Here is a 16,082-nt window from a genome sequence, read left to right as displayed (position 1 = left end):
CATAGTGGATGTAAGAACCCTTACCAAAATGTAAAGTTCCAAGTCTTAGCTTGACTAGATTGCCAAAGAGCTAATCTCTCGAGCCATGACATCATATGGAGGGGGTGCAAAATCTAGCAAGGGTAGAGACTCATCATTTGAGAGGGGGTATTGAGAAATGACAAATTATGTATGCTCCAAAAAGAGACGTCCTGAATCCCATATGCATAGTGGAGAAAAAGGGAACCATCATGAGCCTATAAAGTGATGTACCTTCTTATCATTCAAGGATGGAATATAACTATACTTTGTCCTTTCAATCATAGTCAGTGTCATACTCAAGTTTGTGTTTATGAGTCCAAGCTCCTATCTTGGAACCTAATTCACTTGAGTAACAATTGGTCTATCTAATCTATGTTATCATGAACATTGTCTTTGTGTTCCATCCGCCATAGCCATGCTCTAGATCCATGCATTTCAACACAATATTGAATGATACATTATCTTCAATACCTTTAGAAACTCAGCAGTGTTAGTTTCATTTAAGCCATTGATCTAGAAATTATATTGGTTGCACAATTTGAAGTCCCAAATGGATGGCAACCATTACTACTATCTCTAGATATACATCCACCTTGGCAACACAAGCTTGCTACCTTTTGAAACTAGCAAACCTTTGAGAAGCTTTCTCAAAAATGTACTTTCCTTAGCTACTGTCCTATTCCTCTTTGTAGAGAGATCTATAGTATTCTTCTAGGAGACAAGCTACATAGAACCTAGAGAGAGAGATTCAAAGAGGGCTTAAGTGAGACCTCAACTACAAACTCACTACAAATGCTAAAGGGACTAAAACATGAGAGAACTACAAGTCTCTACTAGTGACAAGTCAATTTGTGTACTACCTCTACTCAAATCTCTAAATGGAAGTCAAATTGCATGTACTCTATGATAAGGTCAATACATTACACAAGAAAATTTGTGCCACCCCTCAAACTTTAATACAAACGTGCATGATTTCAATAAACCATATAACATCAAGTCATCCTTTACATTTGGCATTTAATCATAGTAACCAAGATAATAGTATAGTTCTCTCTAATACACTAAGTTTCATATCTACACCCTTATAACAAATGTTAAACTTGGAAGCAAGAAGCTTTTATACATGCAATGGCATTTACAAGTATTGATTAGAACAATTGGCTACCTTGAGTGGTATACGCTTGAAAGTGCATGATCATTGCTTAGAGATATGACAAAGCACAAGAAGTAATTGTCATCATCATACCAAATGTGCAATATCAAATGATGATTGGAAGTATTCAAGCCACATCACACTACATAACTCAACATGTGGAACCTGAAAGGAATGTGATCAAATCTCTCAATCATGTCTCCATGTCAAGGGCAATGTATCATGGCAAGCTTGGGAAAGCAAGCATAGTGATCAACTAGTGATATCTTGGTGCAACAATATGAGAAAAAGACACAATCAAAGCTACATCCACTTCAATCCTTCTTTCTCAATATACCTATTTTGTGCATATGCACAACAATTAAAAGACCATACCCTTCCTTAAACAAAGATTTGGACATGGGCTTGTCATTCCCAAGCAGTGTTGCCATCACATTAAACTATATTTATTAAATGCTACCTCTCATTAAAATGTCAATTTTTCTAGGAACCACCTTCCCATAAAGACCATCACAAGCAACACACATCTTGACCAAACCATCCTTAGTTGCAATAATATTATATAAATGTATCCCCACTACAATCTTGTCCAAGACCTAACATGGCTTTATCTTCAAGTTGGCAACTTAACTCATCCAAGCTAGAACGAGCAACTGTATCTACCACTAGACCTCAAATCACGGGGACATGGACCCTCATGGGCTATATCAATGATGGAGAGAATCTCATGGAGATGTGGAAGTGCTCCTTCAAAATAAGGCTTTCTATACAAGTGCTTGAAATGACTTCTCTAATCAAAGCAATTCACAGGTACACAAAGAAGCGATAAGAAGCCATCAATGTTGATCCTAGGATATAGCTCTCATATTGCCCATGCACAACCATGACAACATGCTTCTCACCTAGGGTGGCATTGAACAACAATCTTTCAAGGACATCCACACTTTTTGAATTTGCACATGTTCATTAAAATGGCCTTAGCCAAGGCCAACCAAGATTTATCAACATTGGTCATTTATATTGTTGTAGGTCCTCCCTTAAGCTGTCAACATGTATGTTTTGTTGTTTCGAATGCAAAAGAGGATATGATGGTCAATTCTTTTGAGAGTTCATGTGTGTGGATAATCGATATGTATGCAATCTTTATGCGTTACAATAAAGCAAATGTGCTAAAATTTAAGAGCAAAAAGTCACAAGGACATCTCTATATGATATATCCATCTTGCAACCATGGGGAAGATATTAAAAACTACAAAATAACCTGAAATTACAAAATTAAGAAATCTTTAAGATGAATGTTAGATTTAATTATTCTCTTGAGTATGACTCACCATGACAAAATTGGACAACTCAAAATGTTGTACTCTCTTAGACGACACAATTTAGTGCAATGGTTTTTCCATTTTACTTTGTATTGGAATTTTATACATGTAACACATGAAAAATGCATCAAAACTTCAATTAAGTTTTACATTGTATATGAAAAATGCATCAAAACTTCAATTAAGTTTTACATTGTATAAGAGTATTATACTCATCAATACGAGTGTAATTTTAGTTGTGGTTTTGCAAAACATTCCTAGCTCCATATATAGGAGGTTCATATTTGCATTAGCATATAAAAGTTAAAGAGAGAGAGAGAGAGAGAGAGAGAGAGTAGAGTAGAGTAGTTTATTATCGTCCACGGAAGGCCAAATTATGTCCCATGGGACCTTTCTAGATATACAATGATTCTCCTCCCTCGTGGTAAGAAATGATAGCCACGGTGAAAGAACGATCTATGCAGCATGGTTCTCCCGAAAGCGTAACATGTGGGTGATAAAAGCCCTAGCTTCAATATAAGAGTAGTGGTTAGAAACTGGTGAAGTAGTCCCTGTAAAAGGATATCAAAGTCAGCCCCCATATGTGTACATATGTTGGGCATGTCATAATCATGTGCTCCTCTGATTCTACACTTTGTAGTTCACACAACTTACATAACCTCGTCTCTCTTGCATGTCCACTCCATACACCTGTCTCGATCAATAAAGTGTGTGATCGAGTTCGAAGTCGTGCAATACTCCGTCTAAATACCACTGAGAGCGGGTTGGCTATGTATGACTGCGTGTGTACCTCTGCTTGCATGTAGAATTCCCAACATAAAGGATAGATATGCATGATGTAATAACCAAGTTTGCCATTTGCTCCTTGCTTTGATATCTTGCTTGATAGGCTCGTAAGAGGTATGATCCAAATGTATCCCTACATATATCTTTGGATGCCATATCTAGATATCTATCCACTCCCCACCTTTTAAACCATTTTCACATATCTAGCACCCATACTGTTGAAAGCACTTTATTTTTTCATATTTTCTATAGGCGTGTACTAGCATCCCATGCCCATTTGAAGAGTCTACTATCATCCATCTAACACACTCGTGTGGCATCTCTCAATACTCGATCATAGCATGTATCTCAATTGGCCGACGGCCAGTTTCCAAAAGCATAAGTACATATGGTATGGTGCTTTTGATGCTCAAATGTCTACGAATAAAAGCTTTTTGCAGCTTCTCAATGTCATTCCATACAGATGAGGAGATACTCCCCCCCATACTTCCACTCCATATAATACCATTTTTAGAACATATGCATCAAAAATCATACAACGTATTTTTTCAACATTTAGTATATGTACGGTTACAATCGTTTTCAAAATGACAATACTTGCTTTTCCCTGCCGCTAATCGCCAGTCCACACATGTATGCCATCTATGGTCTACAAGTATCTCAGTCCCCAAGTATTTGAAAGTAGATACTACCTCTATAGACTATCCCGCATAATGTACTTTTGGTGGGGTCTTTAATTGCTTGGTGCGCACAGCCATTAGCTTTGTTTTTTATACATTCACCACCAAACCACTCTTCCTTTTAGACGCCTTAAAGGCGTTTAAGACAAAAAGACAACCACCAAAGTGTTTAGTTACAATCCACTTCATGGAGCCATTAGCACAAAAAGAAAACTGTGCTATTATGGCAAGCCAACCTGACCTCTTCTGATTTCACAAGTTTGTCAAACACTTGGAATCAAGGCATGGATTAGAGGAATGAACATGCTCAGTATTAGCTATAAACAGATATGGCAAGATATAACTAATAACAAAACATTAGATGTCTCAAAATGTTGTCTTGGCCAATCACCTTTATCCTTTAAAGCATATTTTTAAACTCGCATTTTTAATTCAACTGCACATGGTTCAAGATTGGGGTGATGTAGCCATACTATTAGCAAGGTGCCAAGTGACTGACCCCTTTACCCTAGTATTACATGAAGGCATCGCATGTGCAACTGAAAGTAGACCGCTCCTTCATCATCTTATATATTGCCAGCATGTTTACACTTTACAATGACACAATCAAAGTGTTTATTTTAGTCTTTCAACAAAAAGAAACATGCTGTGAACAACCTGTAAAGTGTATTATTGATTGCAGAGTGATCTGTACAATCACTGGTTTCAAACAAGGCATGGACACTACTCCAATGATGGTGAGCCCATTTCAGCACATAAAATGCATATTCATTCTCATGCCTGCAGATAACAGATGTTAATGTCATTTGGTCAATGAAAACACAAATTCAGACCTTTATGAAGGATTTGATAGCATCATTCTGTAAAGTATGAGAAAGTTACTGGCTTTTCTCTCTGAAACACTATCTTCAAAAACACTATTCACCTTGCTAGCAATGTTGCTTGACAACCAATCCAAGCCTTCATACAGGCCTTCTCCAGAGGTTGCACACGTGCTCTGAATGTACCTGACAAAAAATTGATACTCAATTTGTACACCATTGTTTCGAGCTGTTCAAAAGGACATGAATATAATAATAACCATATGAGCAAGAATAAGCACTTGTAACCATACTAAAGCAGCATGGATCCATGACTTTTGAGCAAAGACCAGATACTTAATCATGCTATTATTTGCACCTCAAACTCAAGTTATAAATGCCTGACAAAGTAGCATTATTAGATCAACAGAGGTCATTTTGACCAAGTAAAATCGATCGCACCCATATTGAATTCTAATTGATTATTTTGCCTTAGGCTGACTTGTAGAGATGAGATTGAAGCATATTAAGTGCTAGCAAGATTTTTGTCGAATCCAGTCAAAGAGCTGTTTCACAATCTTGTAATGCTATACATGTTATATATAGTCACTTTATAACTTGGATCCAGTGAAATGTATTAATTCAACCGAGACAATGTAATTATTCTCTTGATTTAGCCCTTAATCAATCAAAAGTCAGTTTCCCTGTCTATCTTAGTGTAGATCTACATTGTAGCCCCTGCTTGCATTGTCACAAGTTAGTGCACTAGTCTTACTGCCAGTTTTACATTTCACGAGTCAACAGGGGAAGATTGAGAACTCTAAAATGGTCCTGAATCAGCAAAGCTGTGATTTTTCTCCTGATATTTAATGAAAACAAATTTGCCAAACTGCCAACTACTAAGTTGAGACATAATGTAATTTAGATGATTGTGAGTTGCTCCATAATTCCTTGCATAGCAGAAGATCTAGAGAAGATTTATCAGCTCCAGGTCAGACAGCGCTTACCAATGTCGCTGTCGCAGAGAATGCAGTCCGAGCTTATCCGTAATCTCTGCAGCATTCATTGCATTAGGAAGATCCTGCTTGTTGGCAAACAAAAGAAGTACAGCATCCCGTAGCTCATCCTACAGATGGACAGGATACTCAATCAGAACTCAGAAAACTCCAATAAATACTACAAATTATGAAGAGTTCAGCAGTCATGCAGGTACTGTACAAGGCTACATCTGCAATTCTTTATAGACAATCATTGACATGGAATCTCAAGACAGAACCTACTTATGTCTGCAAAGCTCTGTTATACCCTGACTGTGATAAGTAAGGAGCTTCTATTGCCTACAGATCCTTTTTGGACTTCAGAAAAACACTTCATCCAGATGTTATTTCAGCGCATGCACTGTTTCCAGAAGCATTTTAGTTTCACATTACTGCCAGTCAAACGCATTTCAAGAAACCCCTGTGGATGATGTCACATGCTAATGCTTTGTCACCAGGGATATCACAAACAACATGCCTATCTAGAACTTTGTCCAAAGAAAGGATGGCAAGAGGGCACAGAGCACTCGCTGGCATAAAGGAACTTGCCTATGATGCATTGATGATATTGTGTAGAAGGGAGCCCTCAAGTAGACCAACTTAGAAGATTGGCTTCCAGGTGAGGTAAACTAAACCTCAAAACTTCTTTCACTCTGCCATAAAAAGGGGATTCAGATATGCTAACATCACAAAGCACTTAGGACAAAGGCATGCTGCAAGTTTTGGACCTGATCTAGAATTAGCTTCTTCGAATTAACCAAACTCACATCCTCTGTCACACTGGCTGACTCTAACACAACTCTAGTACTCAAAGAAGAGAGGTCAGAGAATAGGCAGCAAAAGAGAATACTTTCAAAGTATGCTTTAACAGTATACACAGTATTAGCAGTTTGGTCATCTCCTGCTTGTAGGACAGCCACTCATAGAGGACATTAGAAGCTCTGTTCATACACACTTTTTGGGCAGCCAATTTGGGCTTGCCACATTTTTCTCATTTCTATACATGTGTGTTTTCTCCTGCTTGTAAATCAGCAGAAGACATTAGAAGCTCTGTCCACTTTCTTAGGGATCTATGCACCTTTTGGGCAGCCACTTTGTGCCTGCCATATTTCTCATCTCATGTATGTGTGTACGCCTATACAGGACACCCTCACCTCATTGTTTTATGGCTGCTTGGCCCTCATCCACCAGTGAATTCCCCACTCTTCAACACCCTAACTGACATGCTCGAGCACCGCACTTAGGAGCTGTCCACTATATCTCAGCTTTCGTCATTTATACGGCTGCATTTTTTGCTCAGTGCCTTCATGCCTCATCTCTAGAGATCCTATGCCACAACAGAATGGTGCAATGCTGCGCATTTCTAACATGGTCTGAGAGCATGTTTGACACGGTATTAGAGCACCCAAGGCCTAGCATAATGGAGCAATTCTTTCTTGAAGAAGTGGAGGAGACTATTTGTGTTTTTTGCTGTTTGCTGGTCAGCCTGGTCTGTTTCCAGACAGCAGCTAGTTCGTGGAGACCTAACCTGACAGGAAAATAGGTGTATTCAGAAGTGGAGGTGGAGTGCAGCACCAATATGCTGTTGGCAGCCATTCACATTTGCATTCAGTAGAGTGTTCATGCATTGCAGAAGTAAATGGTGCATCAACTGATCAAAACATTTCTGATTGCAAATCACATGAGGTTGAAGCTAGAAAAGTTCTATGGATGACTCCTCCACACTGAATGAACACAAAAATGAAGAGTTAATACTGCCTCCCACTTATTTTCCTTATTCTTTATGTAGATCGGTGACATTATAGCTAAGCTTCATCACAAATTTCTGGCATTAAATGTTCTCCATTCAAGCTATATTCAGAGCTGTCAAGGACACATAAGAAGCCTCTTAGAAACTATATTAGCAAGCACCCCTAGAAGATAATTACAAAGAAAAAGGTCATCAATTGTAGCTACACGCAATTTTTGAGATATGTTTGAAATTTTTGGTACAAGACAAACCCCATATAAACAACATCAAGAGTTTGGATAAATAAACCTGGACTGGCCATCTTGACATCTCACCTCATTCAGCATTCTATGAAGCTCATCGCGCGCCTCCACTATACGGTCTCTGTCATTACTATCTATCACAAATATGAGGCCTTGTGTATTTTGAAAATAGTGCCTCCAAAGTGGTCTAATCTGTTACACAGAACTACTCATTAAGGTTTGGCATTGGATTGATTAAATCTGTAAGTCGTTTACTTGGTATTACCATGCTGAAAGGAAAAGAAATAGTCCACCTTATCCTGGCCACCCACATCCCAAACTGTGAAACTTATGTTCTTATACTCCACCGTTTCTACATTGAACCCTGTAAGACAGATATATAGCAACCATCAAAACAAACCAAGCACCTTCAACTAAGAAAATGAAGAACTTATAATGACTTCGCTCTACTTCAAAGAGAGTAGTAGTCCCACAACATCATTAAACCTCTATTTCTAATTCCAAAATGTGTAGTGTATTACTAATCAAAGTAAGTTTCTGCTTTGATAGTAATAAGCAAAATTAGGTCAAAACCAAGGGAAAATCTTCTAATGAGTTAAAAAGACATGACTGAAAAAAACATACTACAAACACCAGAAATGAATTACCAACTCGAAATTTCAATGGCAAGCCTGTCAAAAATAACAAGTATGCTCTGATACCATGTCCAAATAAGTGACGATGCAAGACAGTAGGGTTTGTGGAGAGTGACACAAAGTGCATACAGCAAACACTAAGAGAGGAGAGAAATGTCAGAAGTGGTGCAGCAATGGAAGCATAAAAAACATGCTGAAATAAACTGCTGAAACACAAGACAAGAGAAAGAATGAATGAACACGAATATAGATGAGAACTCACATGTATGCTCAGGAAACGGAATCCATATTGAACATGAGACAACAGCATACAATAGTGAATCACTAGCTGTGTGGGCACCCTGGCACCGGCTTCTCTCTCCCCTGAAGAATCCACAAGTGATGATTGAAGTACACAAAGAGGAGGAGGAGACTAGCAATATATAGGCATAAAATGGGGGGAGCAATAAATGCAGTCGGCCAGCATTTAATGCTGGTTGGCCAGCATTAAATGCTCCCCAGCCCTAAAAAAGGCACCAGAAAATGCCAAAAAAATACTACATGAAATGCCACAGCCTCTGCAGCACAGACTCACACTTGAGCTGACTAATCTGCTAACACCCTCTCTCAAATCAGGGGTGAGCTCATACAATACAATAGTACAATGATGGGGAATCATAAACGATACAACATAGGACCACCAAAAGAACCATGGATATCCAAGCAATGAGTGGCTAGCCCACCACCAAGATGCCTTTGAGAGTATCTGACATCGATGCGATCATAACAGCACCACCTGAAAATAGAGAAGAATCATAGCAACTCTCTCTATGTTATGTCACCGATGTCACTCAGGACATACAAGATCAATTTGCCAAACATGTCTCGGAACATGTGACCATGGAATCCCTGCCTTCGGCCAAAACTGCCAAATTGTCCCCTCATGTGAGCTCCAGACGAAAGCCTTCCGCTCTTTGTCAAGTAATCAACCCATCATAAACCTAGATGTCAATCCCAGCTCCAAGATTTATCCCTGCCAGACTTCGGTCAATGCATCAGGGATGCCCCTCTCTAGATCCTGTGCATCTGCATAGACATATAGATGAGGCACAGCTGCCCCATCTCACCACTCTCACACTCCCTCTCTGGCACTGGAGAGTCGTGAGGGATGTCCTCATCACCACCACTATAAAGCAGCTAAGGAAGGGGCCACCAAGCCCTTCCCACGATCCAAAGAAGAGGAGCCCTTTCGTGCCTTGGACTTCGCCTTGGCTGGAGGATCGGAATCCAAATCTGAGGCAGAGGATGACTTGTCAAAGAAGTCCACATTCCGCTTCGTCTTCTACTCCTTTTTCTTCCTAGAAGCCGCTAACTCTTTGCAGTCCTTCCTTAAATGACCCTTCTTGCTACAGTGGTAACACTTGGCCTTCGACTTCTTCATCTTCGAACCCCGCTCTGAAGCTGCAAGAGCCTCACCTGAACCTCCATAATGTGATGGAAGCCTTCCCTGTAATCGCAAAGTAGCCTCATGCTCAAGTAGCATTGAGGACATATGAAGAAAACTGACAGAAGTGATAGATGTATGCGCCCGTAAGGCATTCGTCACGCCATCAAACTCCCGAGGAAGCTTGTAGAGTACCGTACCAACAAGATGTGCCTCTAAGAGGGCATACTGCATAGTGTGAAGCTGGTCCTGGAGTTGGATGACTCAAAGTAGGAATGATTGGATCGCATCCTTGGGTTCAAACTTCACTTCATGGAGCTAGCCATAGAGAGTAACAACCCTCATGGTGGAAGGAGCCTCGTACATCAACTATAACTTCGACCATACGTCTGAAGTTGTCGTACAAGAGGTGACCGCCGGTAGGACTTCTTTGGCAATACACCGAAGTAATGCCGAATAAGCATGGGCATCATCCGAATCCCATGTAAGCACTGCCTCCTCATGGTTGTCTTCATCAAAATCTGATGGAATAGGAGAAGGTTGTCGAGGACGTGCGACAGCTCTGCCAATCACGTACCATAACCACTTCTGAATAAACCAAGCCTTCATCACTCCACTCCACGTATAATAATCAGGTCCATGGAGCTTGTCATCAGTGGATGTGCATGGAGGAGCCATTTGGAGAGGATTTAGAAAAAAAAGTAGAGAAAAAAAGGGATTGAGAGAGGGAACACAACCAAACCACAAGCACGGACTGCAAAAAGCAAAAGTTCACAAGCAATATATTCTAAAATCTGATCAAAATAAGACAAAAGCTGCTGTAAAAAGTCAAGAAATCAGTCAAAAACAGCAAAAACGGCCTGATGATGTAAGCGCCCCAGCCAGGAGGAGATGCAGAAACACCAAAATGCAAGCTGAAATGGAAGTGCAGGCTGTACGGATGCTGATGTCAGCAAAAAACGCAGGCAAAACTGGTCGCTTGATTGGAGCAGCAGTGCTTGATCAACAAGAGGGAAAACAGTCCTGAAATCAGCAAAAAAACACAGCAGAAACACAAATCCTGAAATCTAATACCATGTCAGAAGTGGTGCAGCAATGGAAGCATAAACAACATGCTGAAATAAACTGCTGAAACACAGGATAAGAGAAAGAATGAATGAACACAAATACAAATGAAAACTCAGATGTATGCTCGAGAAACGGAATCCATATCGAACACGAGATAGCATCATACAACAGTGAATCACTGGTTGTGTGGGCACCCTGGCACCGGCTCCTCTCTCCCCTGAAGAATCCACAAGTGATGAGACTAAAGTACACAAAGAGGAGGAGGAGCCCAGCAATATATAGACATAAAATGGGGGGAGCAATAAATGCAATCGGCCAACATTTAATGCTGGTCGGCTAGCATTAGATGCTCCCCAACCCTAAAAAGGGCACCATAAAAATACTACATGAAATGCCACAGCCTCTACAGCGAAGACTCATACCTGAGTTGACTAATTGCTAACAAGAAACTCAAAAACACAAGAACACGGTGATGATGCATTGAATCATGCTATGAGAAGAAAAGTTGATACAATGGAGCCGAAGCTCAAAAGATAACTGCACTGTCCTGTATGAATCAAGTGGCAACACTTGTGCGAAATCTGCACAATGAAAGGAGGAAAACACAATCCTCCGAGCAGTGGACTATCGAAGTAATCACTGGAAGGTGAAAGACAGTTGTCGAGGGAGTGAGAAGCGCAATCCTTTGATGCCGTCGGAGATGTGCAAGATGATCATCGGCGGCTGTCGAGGGAGCAAACCATAGTCCTTTGATGCCGCGGAGTAACCTGGGCAACAAAATGCAAATCCCAAAGTGTTGGAGTTGTCAAATGCAGGGAGAGCAACCTAGATGCTTGCGCCAAATGGATAATGATGATGCCAAATGGAGAATGAGATGGACTACAAAAAAGCACGTCCCACCAACTTCTGTGGATAGACTAGTGATGCTAGGTGATGGAGGAGAAGCCAATCTATAAAAACGAAAATGCAGGTTGCGGCAGGCCCCCCTGGGACACGAGTGACATCAGGTGATGGAGGAGGTGCCAAGCTGCAAAAACGCAAGTCCCAGCAGCCCCTGTGAGAGACAAGTAACGCCACGTGATGGAGACTGTCACCAGAGGCTAGGATACTAATGCCAAGCTGGAGATGATGATGCTAGGCAAGGAGAAGGTTTCCACACTGAAAAATGTCGGTGAAGGTGGAGCCTGAAGGAGAAGGGTGCTGACCCAAGTAGATGATGGTGACGCCAAGTGGAAGATGCTCCAAATGCAAAGCTTGATGCTGAAACAGGGCGCCTGAAGCAATAGAGGAAGGGTGAAGGCAACCATGAGCCGTGAACCACAATGTCCTCTTGAAGGGGTGTGAGGGCAGTGGAAGGGGCTAGTGAGAGAAGGGAAGTGGTGGTGGTGACCGAAGACGGTGGTCAAGAATGACTGAAGAGAGAGAGGCTGTAATGAATAAATTGACTGCCTATTTATAGGCATAAACTGTCTAGGGTGGAGCATCCCTGTGTGGGCGCCCACTGAAAAAGTGGCCAAAAATGTGGACACCAGCCTTTTTTGGGGCTATCAGTGCGAAACCCTAAAGGAAATGTGTGAGCTCAAGAAGTGGTTTCTCAACAAAGCCTTCATTTTGAAGAAACAACATTAGGAAGGTATATGAGTTTCTCAACAGCCAAAACAACACCATTCAAAACAAGATACTTAGACCAAAAAGATAGTGGCCCTAGACAACAACTCACAAGGAAGCAATATAGAATTTTTCAGTCAAAAGCCAGCACCTTGAACCAGGCTTTTTGATGGACAATAGACCTTAAAAATGAAAATGAGGCCCAATGAGTTTCTTTTGAAATCGCTAAATTACAAGTCAAAGAATGGCATAAAAATGACAGAGAAGCTGAGTCAAACCTTTTCTCAATGCATTTTCACAATCAGATAAAGAAGTTCACTACAGCATTAGGGAAGGTGTAATAAGACCCCAAAAAAGGAACATAGGATCCCCAAAGCTGTTTGTGTGCCATTTCTGTTAAACAAAGAAAGACTTCGGGTTCATTTCCTGTCCTACAAGTCTTTCGTTCTTTTGTATGTAGGGTTCATCAAGATGCTTTCAATAGACATGTTGTCACTTGAATTCTTTGGGAGCTACAACTCACCATCTAGACATGCACTTGCCAAAGATATCAGAAATGGTTTCTATTCTGTTGCTGCTTGTTCAAAGTCTCATTTCAGGTTGTTAAGCCATGCAGCTGTGAAAAGAACAGTCACTGCTTATTTGGCAGATCCATTATCTGCATGCAGAAAAATCTATCGGTAATTGCACAATATTTGAATGCATCTATGGCACCCACGTCAAAAACCATTCTAGGCTTCCATATCCTGTCATCTTACAACCACCAAAACAAGAAGTTTTAGACAAACTCTCACCATAATTCCCACATCATGCAGGGGCTAGGAGTCCCCCTGTCCATGATCTTACTTAGCTAGATAAGAGATGCCTCCAGAGTAGAAGCTCATGATTTTGAACACTATACCGAAAAAACAAGGGAAAAGAGCCCCTTTTCCCACATTGGAAAATGTCAAAAACTTCTTGTGATTTTCTGTATGCAGCAAATATATCTCTAGTTGTTTAGAGATATATTTGCTGCATCTCTGCACCCACCACATAACACTATGCTAGGCTTCCATATCCTGTCAAAATCATATCCTACAACCACCAAGTTCCACTTCATTTTCAAGTCTCTTGCAATCGCTGAAATTGCCAATGTTCTCTTTCGGTTTGTCGCATACAAACAGGTTCACAAAGGTGGTTGCCCTCTGCCTGATATTCTGTGCAAAGGCAACATCATCTGACATACTCAGGCACAAATCAAACTACATTCTCTTATGGTTAGCCTGATCCAAACAATCCACATTCTCTTTTATTTGCTTGATCCAAAACCCTGAGTCACAGACAGCATAGAAGGAGAAAATATCATCGTCTGCATTGCAATATTGGGACGCAGACAAACAATCCATATTCTCTGTAAGTTGCGTTGATCCAAACCCTGGATCGCATACGATGATACAGAAGTAGAAATGAAAAGAAGGGGACCGGTACCAATGGTAGGGATGGTGGTAACAATCTCGCCAAGCTTGAGCTTGTAAAGGATGGTGGTTTTGCCCGCAGCGTCCAGGCCAACCATGAGGATGCGCATCTCTTTCTTGGCAATGAGACGCTGGAAGAGCTTGGAGAAGGTAAGGCCCATGGCGACCGATAGATAGCTCTCTGGCCGCTTCTGCAAACAAAGAGCAAATCGCGAAGATACATAGAGAGAGAGAGAGAGAGAGAGAGAGAGAGAGAGAATCTCATGTAAGCCCACGTCTGTTCATGCGAACTTTGGGTTGCCAGCCACCCTTGCTTCGACGATGGGCCCCGTCCTATACCATGCGCGGCTATTTGGAACAGGCTGACCATAAGAGAATGGTCTCCAAATAGCCGCAGCTTGTTGGCTTTGGATAAATACCCAATACGCTCTCAAACAACAAAACTACACAAGCCTCCAATTATCTCTCCAAACAAAAAATGTGCAAGTTGTCTAGGGATCTATTGTCCTTAATAATACTTGCTTAACTGAACATTAAAGCCTCATTAAAAACACAAAACATCTCCATACAAATAAGTAACGTTTCTACATGCACAAGTTTGTGCAAGAAGATGTAATCGTGGATGATGAAACCATTAGGGACAACAAAGGATTGTAAGAAAGTAGCAAGGCAACAATCCTATCACACAACAAAAGCACAATCAAGCTTAGGTGAATGACATCAATGACAATTCCACTAAGCGAAAAGACATTCGTAATCTAAGAAGGAGAACCCCATCAACATTGAAGAGGTAACAACCTTCATCTCGAAGACATTCTACAAGTCATTTCAAAAATCCTTGTTGAAGTCATCAAATGGAACATATAAGGAAAGATGGAAGGGACAACCGAAAAGGTGGTTCTCAATGTTTATAAGGTATATAATAATATGCTCAAATTTTTGTCCTAATATTTTTCACTATAAGACATCCAAGAGCCATGGATGTAGCTATGTGGTTTACCACCATCCCCAAGGGCAATGCAAATGTTGACCAAATCTATCATGGTGGTAAGGGGTTCTTTGAGGGAGTCATCGATAAATGAGAGGTCACTCAAAAACTATTGGTCCAAGGAGAATACTTATGGGGGTTCAACTTCATCTACATCATGCTTTGGTAACTAGTCAAGATTGGGAGAGATACTCTCAAAATGCAGTGCCATGTATATATGCAAATCTCAAATTTGCCCATCTACTTGTGGAAACTTCTATTAGACATCACAAAAGGGTTGGAAAAGTCTCTATACATCCCTTTGCTTGCAAGTCCATCTAGAAACAAAGTGTGTCTTCTTTGGAATACCAAAGAGAACCAACTCAAGTTCTTGGATGTGGATGTGCCTTATGTGGGTCAACTCGGATTTTAAATGCCATGGAGCAAGGGTTGTGTATATCATGTGTATGTCCCTAATTATTTAAAAAGAAAGACCTACTACTAGAGAGGCTTACATAAGCAAGGATGTGAGATTCAATGAGTATGAGTCATGGTACAAACCTAAGGTTGCAATTGGCATGGATGTTTATGATAGCAGTGAGGATGTATTTATGAATTGCAACAAATAATACTCATGGAATTCAACATGTTGAGGATATATCTGGGCTACAAGACAATGGAGAAAGTAGAGCAAGTATGAGCCGATGTGGTTCATTGAGAAAGACACAAAAAAGAGCTAAAAAATGAAAAAAACTTATTGGTGAAAGTTCAGAAAGATGAATCATTGGATTATGAGTTTGGGATACCTCACATTAAAACTCTAGGTGTAAGAAGTACAAGAAAGTATGTATCATCACATGCAAGAGTGGTTGAGATACCATCAAGTGCATCTTAGGTACATAAAAATGTATTATGCATACATGGTTTGGTATGTATAGCATTGAGAGCCTACATGCTTTATTGAGGCATTAGAGGGTAAAGACTAGAGCAAGGCAATAGAAGAAGAAATCAATGGTTTGAAGGGGAATAAGACTTTTGATTTGGTTGAGCTACCTTATGGGAACAAATCCATTGACTCTAAGTGGGTTTATAAAGTAAAATGCAAATCAGATGGCTCACTTGAAAGGTACACAGCA

At 40.5% G+C, this 16,082-nt stretch overlaps 1 protein-coding gene across 1 annotated transcript; it reads right to left on the bottom strand.

Annotated features, from left to right (window-relative positions):
- Window positions 1–4,354: 4,354 nt before the first annotated feature.
- On the bottom strand, window positions 4,355–14,351 carry LOC148009789 (ADP-ribosylation factor 1-like). Its single transcript, XM_087672354.1, has 6 exons — window positions 13,993–14,351; window positions 8,085–8,155; window positions 7,864–7,983; window positions 5,770–5,888; window positions 4,888–4,969; window positions 4,355–4,742 (listed from the first exon to the last, which is right to left on the bottom strand). Exons 1-6 carry the CDS (start codon window positions 14,138–14,140, stop codon window positions 4,737–4,739), a joined length of 546 nt encoding a protein of 181 aa, XP_087528480.1. The 5' UTR covers window positions 14,141–14,351; the 3' UTR covers window positions 4,355–4,736.
- Between the last annotated feature and the right edge of the window lie 1,731 nt (window positions 14,352–16,082).

The sequence above is a fragment of the Lygodium microphyllum genome, chromosome 30 (assembly GCF_053477565.2).
Source record: "Lygodium microphyllum isolate KBCC chromosome 30, Lygodium_microphyllum_v1.1.10, whole genome shotgun sequence".
Lineage (NCBI taxonomy): Eukaryota > Viridiplantae > Streptophyta > Polypodiopsida > Schizaeales > Lygodiaceae > Lygodium > Lygodium microphyllum.
This window is presented reverse-complemented; position numbering and strand designations above follow the sequence as displayed.